The sequence below is a fragment of the Dasypus novemcinctus genome, chromosome 3 (assembly GCF_030445035.2).
Source record: "Dasypus novemcinctus isolate mDasNov1 chromosome 3, mDasNov1.1.hap2, whole genome shotgun sequence".
NCBI classification, from domain to species: Eukaryota; Metazoa; Chordata; class Mammalia; order Cingulata; family Dasypodidae; genus Dasypus; species Dasypus novemcinctus.
In genome coordinates this window covers 114,394,949-114,411,514 of record NC_080675.1, presented here as the reverse complement: position 1 = coordinate 114,411,514, position 16,566 = coordinate 114,394,949, and the positions used below count along the sequence as shown (strand labels likewise).

Here is a 16,566-nt window from a genome sequence, read left to right as displayed (position 1 = left end):
ACAAATATGAATGAATCTTATTTTTTCCTTTTTTTAATTCAAAAGATAGTATGATTACATTCTGCTCCTTGCTTTTCATCACTTACCAGTATATCTAAGTAATCTTTCCATGTCAGTGTATAGAACTTCCTCATTCTTTTTTGTAACTACAAAGTGTATTCCATTATATAGATGTACTGTAATTTATTTAATCAGTCCCCATTGATGAAAATTTGGTTTACTTCCTATCTTTTGCTATCAAAAACAGTTCTGCAGTGAATGACTTTGTACATCCGTTATTTTGCACATATGCAAGTATATCTGTAAGATAGATTTCTTTTTTTTTTTAATTATGGATTTTATTTCATTAAATGCTTAGAATTTTTTTCTTAAGATTTAGTTTTTATTTATTTCTCTCCCCCCTTCCCTCTACCCCATTGTCTGCTCTCTATGTCCATTTGCTGTGTGTTCTTCTGTGTCCACGTGCATTGTTGTCAGCGGTACCGGGAATCTGTCTCTTTTTGTTGTGTCATCTTGCTGTGTCAGCTCTCCGTGTGTGTGGCACCACTCCTGTGCAGGCTGTGCTTTTTTTTGTGTGGGATGGCTCTCCTTGAGGGGCACCCTCCTTGCACGTGGGACTCCCCTCCGCAGGGGACAACCCTGCATGGCACGGCACTCGTTGCATGTATCAGCACTGAGCGTGGGCCAGCTTGCCACATGGGTTAGGAGGCCCTGGGTTTGAACCCTGGACCTCCCATGTGGTAGGCAGACACTATCAGTTGAGCCAAATCTGCTTCCCTTAGATAGATTTCTAGAGGTGAAATTGCTGAGTCAAAAGAATATATGGGACAGTGGCAGGCTTCGCCCAGTGGTTAGGGTGTCCGTCTACCATATGGGAGGTCCGTGGTTCAAACCCCGGGCCTTCTTGACCTGTGTGGAGCTGGCCCATGCGCAGTGCTGATGCGTGCAAAGAGTGCCGTGCCACGCAGGGGTGGCCCCGTGCAGGGGAGCCCCATGTGCAAGGAGTGCGCCCCGTAAGGAGAGCTGTCCAGTGTGAAAGAAAATGCAGCCCGCCCAAGAATGGCCTCACACACACAGAGAGCTGACGCAACAAAAAGAAACACAGATTCCTGTGCTGCTGACAACAGAAGCAGACAAAGAAGACGCAGCAAATAGACACAGAGAATAGACAATGGGGGCGGGTCGGGGGAAGGGGAGAGAAATAAATAAATAAGTCTTAGGGGGAAAAAAAAGAATATGTTAAAAAAAATAAATAAAAAGATGGAAGGGAGCAGATGTGACTCAAGCAGTTGAGTGCTGGCCTCCTACATGGGAGGTCCCAGGTTCAGTTCTCAGTGACTCCTGAAAATCAAAAAAAGAAAAGCAGAGAGGTGGGTGGTATATGGGGACCTCATATTTTTTTAATGTAACATTTAAAAAGAAAAGAAAAGCGAAACAAAGATAAAACCAACTTGGGGAAGCCCATGTGGCTCAGTGGTTGAGTGCCAGCTTCCCACATATGAGATCCAGGGTGCAATTCCTGCCCCTGGTTCCTCAAGATTTGTCATTAAATAAAAAGAGAATACTTTAAAAATAGTTAAATCTAAAAGCAAAAAGAGAAGAATAGAAAAATCACATGAAAGAAGAAATGAAAGAACCTATAATTTGACTAAACATAGGTTACAAAAATGAACAAATGGAGGAAATACACATAGAATGCTTATCTTATGCCATAGCATATGTCCAAAGTGACTCTGAAAAACAAAATAACATGTTTTTCATTAACTCCATCCATTATCACATATTTACAGTTGCCTTATGAAGCATTCTACATACATCTAGCATCAGCTTCCCCTTCTATCAACTCCCCTTTCTTAACCCACATTGTATCTCCCACCAACCTACCCTCCTAGTCTAACTATTCACTGTTCATCCTTTTGTGTCTGGCTTATTTCACTCAACATAATGTCTTCAAGGTTCCCAATGTGCTTCCCCAAGTGATTTCTTGTTACAGCTGAATAGTATTCCATCATATGTATATACCATATTTTGTTATCCATTCATCTGGTGGTGGTTACTTAGGTTGTTTCCATCTTTTAGCAATTGTGAATAAAAAAATCACATAGTATTTTCCTGACTACAATAGTAATACATGTTAATTGAAAATCCTGAAATTACTGAAAAGAAAAAAGTTACTAATGAAAATTATTGACTGACAATTTTCAAGTTTGTCGGTTTTCATAACAAGCTGTAGTGCCATCCATGAATCTTCAGGGTATTGATTTGATCCTTGTGAAACATATATGATTTCAAGCCAGAAGACCTTGGTTGTTACTTCAGTTCTACCTTTTACTAATTTTGTGTCCTTAGATAAATTATTTAACCTCTCAGAAGCCTGTTTCCTCTGTCTGTAAAATGAAAGACAAAGACTACGTCCTCACAGAGTTTATATTTCAATGGGAGAAGATAGGCAATAAACCAATAAATAAAAATATAATTAGAATTAATTTTAAATAGTGATGGGTGTTACAGACAAAGAATAAAGAATAGAACGTGACTGCAGGAAGCAGTTTGTTAATTTAGATTACAGTAATAGAGGAATACATTTCCAAGGGAGTGACATTTGAGCAGAGGAGATAGCATTTCATCAGGAAGGAATAGCAAATGCAAAGTCTTGGGCTATAAACAAAATAGGTTGTAGGAGGGGAGCGGATGCAATGCTCAAGTGGTTGAGCACCTGCTTCCCATGTGCAAGGTCCTGGGTTTAATCTGCAGTACCTCATAAAAACAAAACAAACAAATGAAAAAGAACCAACTCTCACTGGGGAGCCGACATAGCATAGTGGTTGAGTGCCTGCTTCCTGTGTGCGAGGTCCTGAGTTCAACCCCTAGTAAAGGGAATCAGATTTGGCCAATGGATAGAGCATCTACCTACCACATGGGAGGTCCAGGGTTCAAACCCAGGGCCTCCTAACCCGTGTGATGAGCTGGCCCATGCACAGGCCTAATGCATGCAAGGAGTGCCTTGCCATGCAGCGGTGTCCCCCCCAGAGGGGAGCCCCACATACAAAGAGTGTGCCCCATAGGGAGAGCCACCCAGCTCAAAAAAAGTGCAGCCTGCCTAGTAGTGGTGCCGCACACACAGAGAGCTGATGCGGCAAGATGACAAAAAAAAAGAGACACAGATTCCTGGTGCCGCTGACAAGGATACAAGCGGAAACAGAAGAACACACAGCGAATGGACCCAGAAAGCAGACAACTGGGGAGGGGGGATGTTGGGAAGGGAAGAGAAATAAGATAAAAAATAAATCTTAAAGAAAAAACAAAAAAGAAACCCCTAGTACCAACTTTAAAAAAAATTGTAGGAGAAACCACTGTATATCATTGTGGAGGGAGATGTCAGATCATGGAAGGTCTTGTAGGCAAATAAAGGGTTTGGACTTTATTTTAAGTTGAGTTCTCTGAGGACTGGGTCATGTAGTATTTATGCTTGGAATTAATCCCAGTACCTGGTATAGTAATTACCATTATACTTGGAATTAATCCCAGTACCTGGTATAGTAATTACCCAATGACTTGAATTTATAAATATATGAATTTCATATATAGGGAGATAGTTGCCACTATCTTCAGGTTGCATTTGAATAACATAGCCAAGACAGGTGGAGATTGACATCTTGGGTAACTTTGTGATTCCTCATGGTCTTGATATACCTGTTTGTAACCGGAATCTAAATATTAATGTATGTGCTGTGATTGTGGGTACATATATGATAGCATTTAATGTTTTCTAATATGCAGTTATATATGTGTCACAAGTACTGCCTTATTTTTAAGTGTAGGTAGAGAAAATAAAAAATTAACTAAAATGCTAGTGGTTGTTGTTAAGGTATTAGATTTAGACATAATTTTACTCTAATCTGCTAGAGTTCCACAATAAAAAGTTGTAAATTTAAAAATGTTTTATTGTGACAGTAATGCATGTGTTTTTCACCTCTGCCTTAATCACTCAAATATGCTGAATCTATTGCTATTTGAAGTTTATTTATTATTCTTTGTTTGGTTTTGTTGTAGCCTCGAACTGTGGCAGGATTTCGAGGGACGGTTCGTTATGCATCAATTAATGCTCATCGGAATAGGGTAGGTGTCTGAATTGCAGTAATATCTTTATAAGCATGTTTATTGAGACTTAAATCAGGGAAGTGGATTTCGTTGAACTGATAGAGCATCCACCTACCACATGGGAGGTCCAGGGTTCAAACCCAGGGCCTCCTGACCTGTGTGGTGAGCTGGCCCACGTGCAGTGCTAATGTGCGCAAGGAATGCTGTGTCACGCAGGGGTGACCCCTGTGTAGGGGAGCCCCATGCGCAAGAGTGTGCCCCACATGAAAAAAATGCAGCCTGCCCATGAGTGGCGCCACACACACAGAGAACTGATGCAGCGAGATGATGCAACAAAAAGAGACACAGATTCCCGGTGCCACTGACAAGAATGCAAGCAAACATGGAAGAACACACAGCACGACTGGACGCAGAGAGCAGACAACAGGGTTGGGAAAGGGAGAGAAAAGAAATTAAAAAAATAAATAAATAAAATAAAAGAAGCAGTAGGATACTTTATTAAAAAAAAAAGACTTAAATCACACAGACTTCTTTACATTAGAGTACACATGTAGAAAGCATTTGGGAGTAGAGGGAAACCCTTTATATTTATAAAGTTAATGGGGATGATTGACCTAATTCACATGATTTTGTGGTGGCAATGATGGGAAAAAGAGTTATTAAGGGAAACGTACTTGGCCCAGTGGTTAGGGCGTCCGTCTACCACATGGGAGGTCTGCAGTTCAAACCCCGGGCCTCCTTGACCCATGTGGAGCTGGCCCATGCGCAGTGCTGATGCACACAAGGAGTACTGCGCCCCACAGGGGTGTCCCCCGCGTAGGGGAGCCCCACGCGCAAGGAGTGCGCCCCATAAGGAGAGCCGCCCAGCGTGAAAGAAAGTTCAGCCTGCCCAGGAATGGCGCTGCCCACACTTCCCGTGCCGCTGACGACAACAGAAGTGGACAAAGAAACAAGACGCAGCAAATAGACACAGAGAACAGACAACCGGGGGAGGGGGGGATTTAAATAAATAAATAAATAAATCTAAAAAAAAAAAAAAGTTATTAATACTAATATGTGATAAGATATATAGTGGATGTTTTAGTTTGCTAAAGCTGTTGATGGAAAATTACCTAAAATGTGTTGGCTTTTATAAAGGGAATTTATTTGGGATAAAAGCTTACAGTTAATGAGGCTGTGAAATGTCCAAATCAAGACATCATCAGCGATGCATGCTTTCTCACCAGAAGTCGTCTGCTGAAAGATCCTGAAGTCCTGCTACATGGCAAGGCAGAATGGCAGGTCTGTTGGTCTCTCTCTCTCTGTACTTTCTTCTTAATGTTAAAGGTCAGCTGCTAGTAGATCGTGGAGTCCTGCCATATGGTGAGGGAAGATGGTGGGTCTGCTGGTCTCTCTACTTTTCCCTCGAGCTCAGTGTGAACAATTGGGCAACTTTCCATGGGCCTCAACTCCTTGAGCCTCTTGGGGCTTCTCTGTCTTTCTGCACCTGTAGGTGAACCTGGACTCCTGTATCTCACATGGTAGGGTCAAAATGGCAGCATTCCCTTTCTCTGTGTCTCTTCCTTCTATCTCAGTTTATATAAGACCCAGCAAGAGGGTGGAATTTAAACCTGGATCACACCTCACTGACATAGTCCAACCAGGGGACCTAAAATGATCTAATCAAGTGATCTAATCAGAACTCCCTTAACTTAATTTAATGCACTCAGAGGGCCTCACACCCACACAAACGAATTAGGTTCAAACACATAATCTTTTCTGGGATTCACAAAATTTAAACTGTCACAGTGAATAATAGATGTGTGCAACTGCATAGAAAATAAAACCGCATTGCCGGAAAAGATAGTAGGTAAGTATACTAATGTCTTTGGGGAGTCTTGTGTCCCAAATTTGGTACATGTAAGTATTAACAAATTTATTATAGATTTTTGAAGAAATAAAACATTAGTGTTATATTTCAAGAGGTTATTTGGTAATATCAAACTATCAGTGAAATATGGGGTTGATCATTTTATTTATAATATGCATTTAATTTGAGATAGCCCCTTTTTATCAAACCTTTTCTTTCCATGGATATCTGCAATATAGGCAAATTTTTTATGTTCATCTTAATAAAGTGCTCCATTCCTCTTGTGTTAATTAAAAATTTTTTAGATCTTTGATGCTTTTGTCTTCTGTTTTTTTGTTTTGATTTGGTTTTTCATTTTACACTTTAATTATGAAAGGTGAATTCTCAGTCCTTTAACTTCTTTGGATGCAGTTGAGAAATTTAACAAGTAATTCCTTAATAAACTAAAGAGAAGTCTTTTTTTTTTTGGTCATTTCCTTCCTGTTCTGTGAAGCCAAAATTTCTTTAATGAGAATTTGACCAATGCTAAGCATAATAGGAAGATTACACTGTTGTGCTGTGTACCAGTTAATTTGATTTATTATGATAAATTTAAAGTAGGAAAGATATCTCTCAGTGTGTTGTACTCTGCCAAGTATTTTTTCTCTCTTTCTCTTCCCCCCAGTTGTCTGCTCTCTTGTGTCCATTCACTGTATGTTATTCAGGGTCCACTTGCATTCTTGATGGTACTGGGAATCCGTGTCTCTTTTTGTTGTGTCGTCTTGCTGTGTCAGCTCTCCATGCATGCAGCACCACTCCTGAGTGGGCTGTGCTTTTTTCACATGGGACGACTCTCCTTGCGGGGCACATTCCTTGAGCGTGGGTTACCCCTACATGGGGGACACCCCTGAATGGCACGGCATTCCCTGCGTGCAGCAGCACTGTGCGTGGGCCAGCTCACCACACGGGTCAGGAGGCCCTGGGTTCAAACTTTGGATCTCCTATATGGTAGGCAAATACTCTTATCAGTTGAGCCACATCTGCTTCCCTATATATATTTTTTATTGGGGAAGTTGTAAGCTTACAAAACAATCATGCATAATGTGCAGAATTTCCCATACATCACCCCTCCACCAACACCTTTCATTGTTGTGGAACATTTGTTAGAGAATTTGAAAGAAAATCATCAGACTATTACTACTATGGTCCATAGCTTACATTATGTGTATTTTTTCTATATACCTCCTATTATTAACATGTTTAGTATATTTAGTATATAATAAATATATATATTTATTATAGTTCATGAGAGAACTCTCGTATTGTTAATCATAGTCCATCTTCCACTATGTGGTTCACTGTGTTGTACTGTCTCATGCCTTGTACAATTTGTCCAAAGAGTGAATACCTAAGTGGTGCTCACTTTTATCACCTCAGTAAATTTTTTTTAAACTTTTCCTTGGTCCAAAAGTAAAATCCCAAACCTCCCTCTTATTCACCTTTAGCTTTGATATAGTGCCTTCTTTGACGTTGATGCAAGAATATTACAATATTGTTGTTAACTATAGTCCATAAATTACATTAGTTGTATTTTTCCCATGCATCGCCATATTCTTACCACCTTGTAATAGTGATGTACATTTGTTCAAGTTCATAGAAGAACATTCTTGTATTTGTGCTACTGACCTCAATCCTTATCTACCTCCAGGTTCACTATATTATTCAGACCTTAGATTATTCTCTAGCTTTCTCCAGTTGATATTTATGGCCCTGAACTACCCCTTTCAGCCACAATCCCATTTATAAACCAGCCATGTCAGTTATACTCACAGTTACCATCAACTCCTTCCATTTCCACATATTTATGATAAATCTAATTACAAATTCTACATACATTAAGCATTGTACCCCTTCTCAGCCCTCATCCTACCTCCTAGTAACCTATATTCTAAGGTTTTAACTCCATGTGTTTATTCTTTGTATTTTGCTCATATTAGTGAAACCATACAATATTTGTCCTTTCGTGTTGGGCTTATTTCACTCAGCATATGTCCTCAAGGTTTATCCCTGTTATCATATGTATCCCAATATCATTTCTTCTTACATACCATAGTATTACATGGTATGTCTATACCACATTTTTTTTATCCATTCCTTGGTTAATGAACACTTAGGTTGCTTCCACCTCTTGACAATTGTGAATAATGTGGCTGTGAACATCGATGTGTTAGTGTCTGCTCGTATCATTGTTTCCAGTTTTTCTGGATATATTCCTAGGACCGGGATTGCCTAGGACCGGGATTGCCGGGTCATACAACAGTTCTATATTTAGCTTCCTGAGGAACTGCAAACTATATTCCACAGAGGCTGCACCATTCTACACCCCCACCAATAGGGAAGGAGGGTTTCTGTTTCTTCACATCCTCTCTAGCACTTGTTTTCTCTTTTAAAAAAAGAAATAATGGCCATTGTATGAGGTGTGAGATGATATCTCTTTGTACTTTTGATTTGCATTTCACGAATAGCTAGTGATATGAACGTTTTTTCACTTGCTTTTTCACCAGTTATATTTCCTCTTTGGAGAAATATCTATGTCTTTTGCCCATTTTTAAGTTGGACTGCTTGCTCTTTTATTGTTGAGTTGTATCATCTCTTTACATAGCAGGTAAATCAAACCCTTATCAGATACATGGTTTCCAAATATTTTTTTCCATTGAGTGAGCTGCCTTTTCATCTTCTTGACAAAGTCCTTTAAGTATGATTGAGGAGGTCCCATTCATCCACTCTTTCTTTTTTTTTTTTTTTTTTTAAAGATTTATTTTATTTATTTAATTCCCCTCCCCTCCCCTGGTTGTCTGTTCTTGGTGTCTATTTGCTGCATCTTGTTTCTTTGTCCGCTTCTGTTGTCGTCAGCGGCACGGGAAGTGTGGGCGGCGCCATTCCTGGGCAAGCTGCTCTTTCTTTTCACGCTGGGCGGCTCTCCTCACGGGCGCACTCCTTGCGCGTGGTGCTCCCCCACGCGGGGGACACCCTTGCGTGGCACAGCACTCCTTGCGCGCATCAGCGCTGCGCATGGCCAGCTCCACACGGATCAAGGAGGCCCGGGGTTTGAACCGCGGACCTCCCATATGGTAGACGGACGCCCTAACCACTGGGCCAAAGTCCGTTTCCCTCATCCACTCTTTCATTGCTGCTGCTTTTGGTGTAAGGTTTAAGAAACCACTACCTACTACCAGGTCTTGAAGATATTTCCCTGCATTTTCTTCTAGGAGTTTTATGGTTCTAGTGTTTATATTTAGATCCTTGATCTATTTTGAGTTAATTTTTGTGTAAGGTGTAAGATAGGGGCCCTCCATCTTTTCTTTTGGATTTGGATATCCAATTCTCCCAACACCATTCGTTGGTAGACTGTTTTGTCCCAGCAGGTAGACTTGACAGCCTTGTCAAAAATCATTTGACCATAGATGTGAGGATCTGTTTCTGATCCATCAGTTTGGTTCCATTGTTGTATATGTCTGTCTTTATGCAAGTACCATGCTGTTTCTATCATTGTGGCTAGGTAATGTCATTTAAACCTGGAAGTGAGAGTACCCCAGTTTTGTTCTTCCTTTTTAAGATGTTTCTAGCTATTTGGGGCCCCATATCCTTCCCCAAATAAATTTGATAATTAGATTTCCCATTTCTTTCAAAAAGGCTATTGGAATTTTTATTGGTCTTGCATTGAATCTGTGTATCAATTTGGGTAGAATTGACATCTTAATGATATTTAGTCTTCCAATCCATGAACAGTGTATGCTCTTCCATTTATTTAGGTCTTCTTTGATTTCTTTTAGCAATGCACTGTAGTTGTCTGATTACAAGTGCTTTATATCATTGGTTAAGTTTATTCTTAAATATTTGATTCTTTTAGTTGCTATTGTAAATGGAATTTTTTTTCTGACTTCGTCCTCACATTGCTCATTACTAGTGTATAGAAAGTGTTGATTTTTTATATTAATTTTGTATCTTGCTACTGCTGAACTTGTTTATTAACTCATTTATTAGTTCTAATAAATTTAGTGTGGATTTTTTTGAAATTTCTAGATATAGGATCATATCATCTGCAAATAATGTTTTACTTCTTCCTTTCCCATTTGGATGCCTTTTTATTTCTTTTTCTTGCCTGATTTCTGCCAGGCATTTTTAGTAATATGGTTTGATGCAGTACTGCTTTATTTTTATGACATTTAGGCAGTTATTCTGCTGGAAAAATAAGTACTTTTATTTTCCCAGATAATTTCTTACAAAATTTTGGAAAACCAGGCTTTGCAAATAATTCTGTTACAGAATTATATCTACATTGGGATCTTTGAAATAGGACATCGTTTTTTATATAAGCATAAACATTTTCAGAGTTTATAGTTATGTAATAGTTATGTAAGCATTTCCAAAATAGCTACTAGAAAGGGATTATTTTTTTAAATAAAATTATTATAGAGTCTTCTAAAAGCTGTTCCAACGTAGTGTGCACTAACAGTTACTTGTTTAACCTATTTATTATTTGATTTATTTTACTTATCTAACCTTGGTATTGAAGTTGATTTGTTTATAGTGGTTCTTAACCTTGTCTGCTGTTCCCAACACATCTGAAATGTAGGACATTATACATTTATCACAGCTTCACCGCAATGATTGTCAGATTGTATGGTGACACAGAGTTCAACTAACAGAATCTGCAGAGGTGCTTGTGTCATTTAAAGAGGTTTCCCAGGTAGTTCAAATATGCTTCTCTCTCCCATACTCCTTGACCCAGATTTTATAATCTTAAAAAATAATATACCCTATTTCTATTTTTTGTGGCACTTACTCTTAAAAATTTAATGCAGGTAATTCATAAACAATTCAGAACACTTGAATTATATTCACTCTGTCTCATTTTGATACCTTATAATTTAATCCTGTATTACTACTTGTCTTATGTCAATAGTTTGAAGAAATTATTTTACTTTCTTCTGGTTCTTAGTTGCTGTTGAGAATATTGCTGTCTGTTTATTTGTTCTTGCTTTATTTTTATTTTGTCCTTTTCCTTTCACTAATATTCCGGTCTTTTGTCTTTGGTATCCTCTAGTTACACTCCAATGTGCCTAAGTGTGAATTTCTTTATTATTCTGTTTGAGATTTGTGCTTCCTAAATTGCAATATCCATGTCTTTCGTCAGTTCTGGAAGATTTCAAACATTACTTCATCAAATATTGCTTTTCTCCCTTTCTGTCTGTACTTTTTTCCGGATTCCCAAGTAAACGTATTAGACCTTCTTATCCTGTTCTCCATGCCTCTTAAAATCACTCTCAGATTTTCTAACTCTGGGTTTCTCAGCTGCATTCTAGATTATTTCTTCGGATCTGACTTCTAGTGCATTAATTATCTTTTTCTGTTTCATTTAATCAGCTCTTTAACCTGTTGGTTGAATTTTTTTAAAATTAGAGATGTTGTAGGTTTAGAGAAAAACCATGCAAAAAATACAGAGTTCCCATATTAAACCCTGCTGCCCACCCCAACACTCATACTCTTTACCCTATTATGACCACTTTCCAGTAGTGTGGTACCTTCCATTATAATTGATGAAGCAACATTTTAATAATTATACTATTAACTATGTAAATACAGTTTGCAGTGTAAAGTATAGTTTACATTGGGGTTCATTGTGCTGTACAGTTCTGTTTCTAAAAATTTTTTATTCTGGTCACACACAACCTAAAATCTCCCATTTTAACCATATTCCAATATGTGAGTTAGTGGGGTTAATTACATTCCCCATGTTTTGCTACATTCCAACATCCATTTATTATTGCCCAGAACTTTTCTGTTAGCCAAACAGAACTCTATACCAAATCAACCATTAATTTCCTATTCCCTACCCCCCCATGGACCCTGGTAACCTGTATTCTAATTTCTGGCTCTATTAATTTGCATATGTTAATCATTTCTTATAAGTGAGATTATACAATTTTTGTCCTTTTGTGTCTTAATTCACCCAACATGAAGTCTTCAGTGGTCATCCGTGTTCAAATGTATCAAAACTTCAGTCCTTTTTACTGCTGAATAATATTCCATTGTATGTATATGCCGCATTTTATTTATCCATCTATCAATGGATACCTGGTATAGCAGTTTGATATAATTTATGAAGTCCAAAAAGAATTATTGGATTATACTTGTAATCTGATCTGTACCTGGGCATGATTGAATTATGATTAGGGTGTTGAGTCCCCCCCATTGGTGGGTAGGGACTCACTGGTAAAAGGCATGGTAAAGAACAGAGTTGAAGGCTTTTAATGTTGGAGTTTTGATTTTGGAGTTTGATGCTGAAGACTTAAACTGGAACCCTGGGAAGTCAGCATGCAGAGGAAAGAGAAGCCAGCCCGAGGAAGGAAGGAACCTTCAAGCTAGAGTAAAGCAAGGCCCAGGAACATAGGAACCCAGGAAACCTGAACCCTCGTAGATGTCGGCAGCCATCTTGCTCCAAATAGACTTTGGTGAGGGAAGTAACTTATGCTTTATGTCCTGGTATCTATAAGTTTGTACCCCAAATAAATACCCTTTATAAAAACTAACCCATTTCTGGTATTTCGCATCAGCACCCCTTTGGCTGACTAATACACCTTCATCACTTCCATCTATTGGCCATTGTGAATAATGCCACTCTGAACATTGATGTTAAAATATCTGTTCAAGTCCCTGCTTTCATTTCTTTTGGGAATATGGGTAGAAATGGGATTGACAGGTCATGTGGTAATTCTATACTCAACTTTCTGAGGAACTCCCTAGCTGTTTTCCACAGGTTTTGGACCATTTTACATTTCTACTTATTTTTCCACATTTTCTTCAACACTTAAAATTTTCTGTTTTTTTTTTTTCAATAGTACCTGTTCTAGTGGGTGTGAAATGGTATCTCGTTTTAATTTGCATCTCCCTCTTGGCTAATGATGTTGGGCATCTTTCCATGTGCTTATTGTCCATTTGTTTATCTTCTTTGGAGAAATGTCTGTTCAAGTCTTTTGCCTATTTTTTTAGTTGGATTGTTTGTTGAGTTTTTAATCTCTATAATTGTACTTTCTAATTCTAATGTTTTTTATCCTTTTTCAAATCTGGGTAGTCATTTTTTATAGAATATGGTTCCTTTCTCTTGATTTTGACTCCTTTTAAAAATTTAAACATTTTAAACATACTTTTTATATTCTATATCCTATATCCTATTTGAACACACTTCATTTTATTGTGCTTTGCTTTATTGTGCTTCACAGATAGTGCCTTTCTCACAAATTAAAGGTTTGTGACAACTGTGTTTCAGAGCAAGTCTGTTGGTGCCATTTTTCCAACAGTATGTCTTCACTTTGTCTCCCTGTGTCACATTTTGGTAATTCTCAAAATATTTCAAATGTTTTCATATTTTTCTACCTATTATGGTGATCTTTGATCCTTGATCTTTGATGTTACTATTGCAATTGTTTGGAGGCACCATAAACCGGGCCCATATAAAGCAGCAAACTTAATAAATATTTTCTAAATTCTGACTGCTCTACCAACCGGCTGTTCTCCATTGCTCTCTCTCCCCTTGTTCCTCCCTAATCCTTGAGTCAAAACTACATTGAGGGAAACGGACTTTGGCCCAGTGGTTAGGGCGTCCGTCTACCACATGGGAGGTCCACGGTTCAAACCCTGGGCCTCCTTGACCCGTGTGGAGCTGGCCCATGCGCAGTGCTGATGCGCGCAAGGAGTGCCGTGCCACGCAAGGGTGTCCCCCGCGTAGGGGAGCCCCACGCGCAAGGAGTGCGCCCCGTAAGGAGAGCCGCCCAGCGTGAAAAGAAAGAGCAGCCTGCCCAGGAATGGCGCCACCCACACTTCCCATGCCGCTGACGACAACAGAAGCGGACAAAGACAGAAGCGGACAAAGAAACAAGACGCAGCAAATAGACACCAAGAACAGACAACCAGGGGAGGGGGGGAAATTAAATAAATAAATAAATCTTTAAAAAAAAAAAAAAAAAAAAAAAACTACATTGAAATTAGTACCGGGGGAGAATGTAAACTACAATGTAAACTATAATCCATGAGGTACATGCTCCAAAATGTATTCATCAAATGTGTCACAATGATGAAAGAGGTTGTCGTGGGAGAGGGATGTGGGGTGGGGTGTGGGTTATATGGGAACCTCTTATATTTTTTAATGTAACAGTTTTTTTTGTGATCTATGTATCTTTTTAAAAAAGACAATTATAATAATAGAAAAAAGAAATTAGTGCCTCCTGAAAGCCTCCTTTTTGCTCAAATATGGCCTCTCTCTAATCCAAACTCCGCATATAAATGTACTACCTTCCCCCTAGCGTGGGACATGACTTCTGGGGATGAGCCTCCCTACTACTGAGGGATTATTAACCAGTGCCAAGTAGCAATGCATCTGGAAAAAGACCTTGACCTAAAGGGGGAAATGGTAAATACAAATGAGTTTTTATGGCTGAAAGATTTCAAAGTGAGTCGGGAGGTCATTTCAGAGGTTACATTTATGCACATCTCAGCAGGATCTCATTGACTGCCACAGTAAACAGTGCCTCAAATAGTAGGGCTCCTGAGGGCCCTAGAGCCATCCAGAAACTATAAGCAGGGCAGACAGCTCAGGAATTAAGTACCCTGTCAATGGGCCTTACTTTGGAATTTATACCTCCCAGTATAACAGAGTTAGACTCATTTATAGTTTCTTTACACATGGCTCTTCTGCCCCTTTTATTTGAACCTATAATTAGCACTATACTTGAAAAATATATGTCCCAGAGACTTAAATCTTTGATCCATCCATGTGCCAGTTAAGCCCTGGATTTCAGCAGTTGCAGCACCTACTCTCCAGTTCACTGGACTCACCCAGGACAACTAACAAGGAGATGATGATGGGCAAAGCGCATCTCAAGGAACAGAGAGTTCTGCAACTGCAAACAAGATAGATCACATGGGATCTAAGCTCCCTCTCAGAAGCAGAGTGGGTATCACCATCCCAAAATGCTCAAGACTGGGGAATGAACAATGGACTAAAGTAGGCCTATTACTATTCTGCTATAGACTTACTATTATTCTAGCAATGAAAGAACTCTTGTCATTGATGTAAAGGCAATAGCCACCAGAGGTTCTGCGAGATGGAAGATGGAAGAATGAGTGTAATATGGGAATATTTTCAGGACATTGGAGTTGTCCTGCTTGACGTTGCAGTGATAGATATAGGCCACTGTATGTTTTGTCATAAACTATAAAATTATGTGGGACAGTGTAAAGTATAATGTAAACTGTAATCCATGGTTATTAACAATGTCAATATGTGGTCATCTGTTGTAACAAATGTACCACACTAATGAGGGGGCATATGGGAATCCCTTATATTTTTTATGTAACATTTATATAATCTAAGTTTCTTTTAAGAATAAAAAAATTATTTTAAAAAATTAAATTAAAAAAATTAGACCAGTTAATAATCCTGTAATGCCTCTAAGTGTTCAAGTGCAAAGAAAAGTCGCCCCTCTCTCACTTTAAATCGAAAGCTAGAAATGATTATGCTTAGTGAGGAAGGCATGTTGAAAGCTGAGATTGACTGAAAGTAGGCCCCCTGAGCCAAAGAGTTCGCCGAGTTATGAATGCAAAGGAAAAGTTATTGAAGGAAATTAAAAATGCTACTCCAGTGAACACACAAATGATAAGAAAGTGAAACAGCCTTATTGCTGATATGGAGAAAGTTTCATGGTTTGGAAAGATCACACCAGCCACAAGATTCCCTTAATCCAAAATTTAATCCAGAGTAAGGCCTTACCTCTCTTCAATTCTTTGAAGTCTGAGAGAGGAGAGGAGGCTGTAGAAGAAAAGTTTGAAGATATTAGAGGTTGATTTATGAGATTTAAGGATATAAGCACTCCATAACATGGAAGTGCAAGGTAAAGCAGCAAATACTAATGTAGAAGCTGCAAAAAGTTATCCAGAAGACCATTGACAAAGGTGACTTCACTAAACAACAGATTTTCAGTGTAGACAAAGCAGTCTTCTCTTGGAAAAAGATGCCTCTTCCTAGGACTTTTATAGCTAGGAGGGAGAAGTCAAAGCTTAAAAGACAGGCTGATTTTCTTTTGAGGGGCTAATGCAGCTGGTGATGCTAAGTTGAAGCCAGTGCTGACTTATCATTCTGAAAATTCTAGGGCCCTTAAGAATTATGTTAAATCTATTCTTCCTGTGCTCTATAAATGGAATGACAAAGCCCAAATGACAGCACATTTGTTTACAACTTAGTTTACTGAATATTTTAAGGCCACTGTTTAGACTTACTGCTCAGAAAAAAAATATATTGCTTTCAAAATATGATTGTTCATTGACAATGGACCTGGTCACCCAAGAGCTCTGAAGGAGATGTGCAATGAGATGAATGTTGTTTTCATGCCTGCCAACAATCCATTCTGCAGCCTATGGATCGAGGAATCACTTTGGTGTTTGTCTTATTTATTTACATTTCTCTAAGGCAATGGCTGCTGTAGATAGTGATTCCTGTGATAGATTTTTGCAAAGTCAATTGAAAACCTTCATATATATTAAGGTCACCTTCTTTTGAAACTTTTACATATATTAAGAAA

General features: G+C 38.7%; 1 protein-coding gene across 1 annotated transcript in view; it reads left to right on the top strand.

Annotated features, from left to right (window-relative positions):
- Positions 1-16,566, top strand: part of TTBK2 (tau tubulin kinase 2) — a 298,458-nt gene that overhangs the window by 171,337 nt on the left and 110,555 nt on the right. Inside the window, 1 exon segment of the mRNA XM_004466708.3 lies at positions 4,054-4,119. Within this exon segment, the coding sequence (XP_004466765.2) occupies positions 4,054-4,119 (66 nt within the window).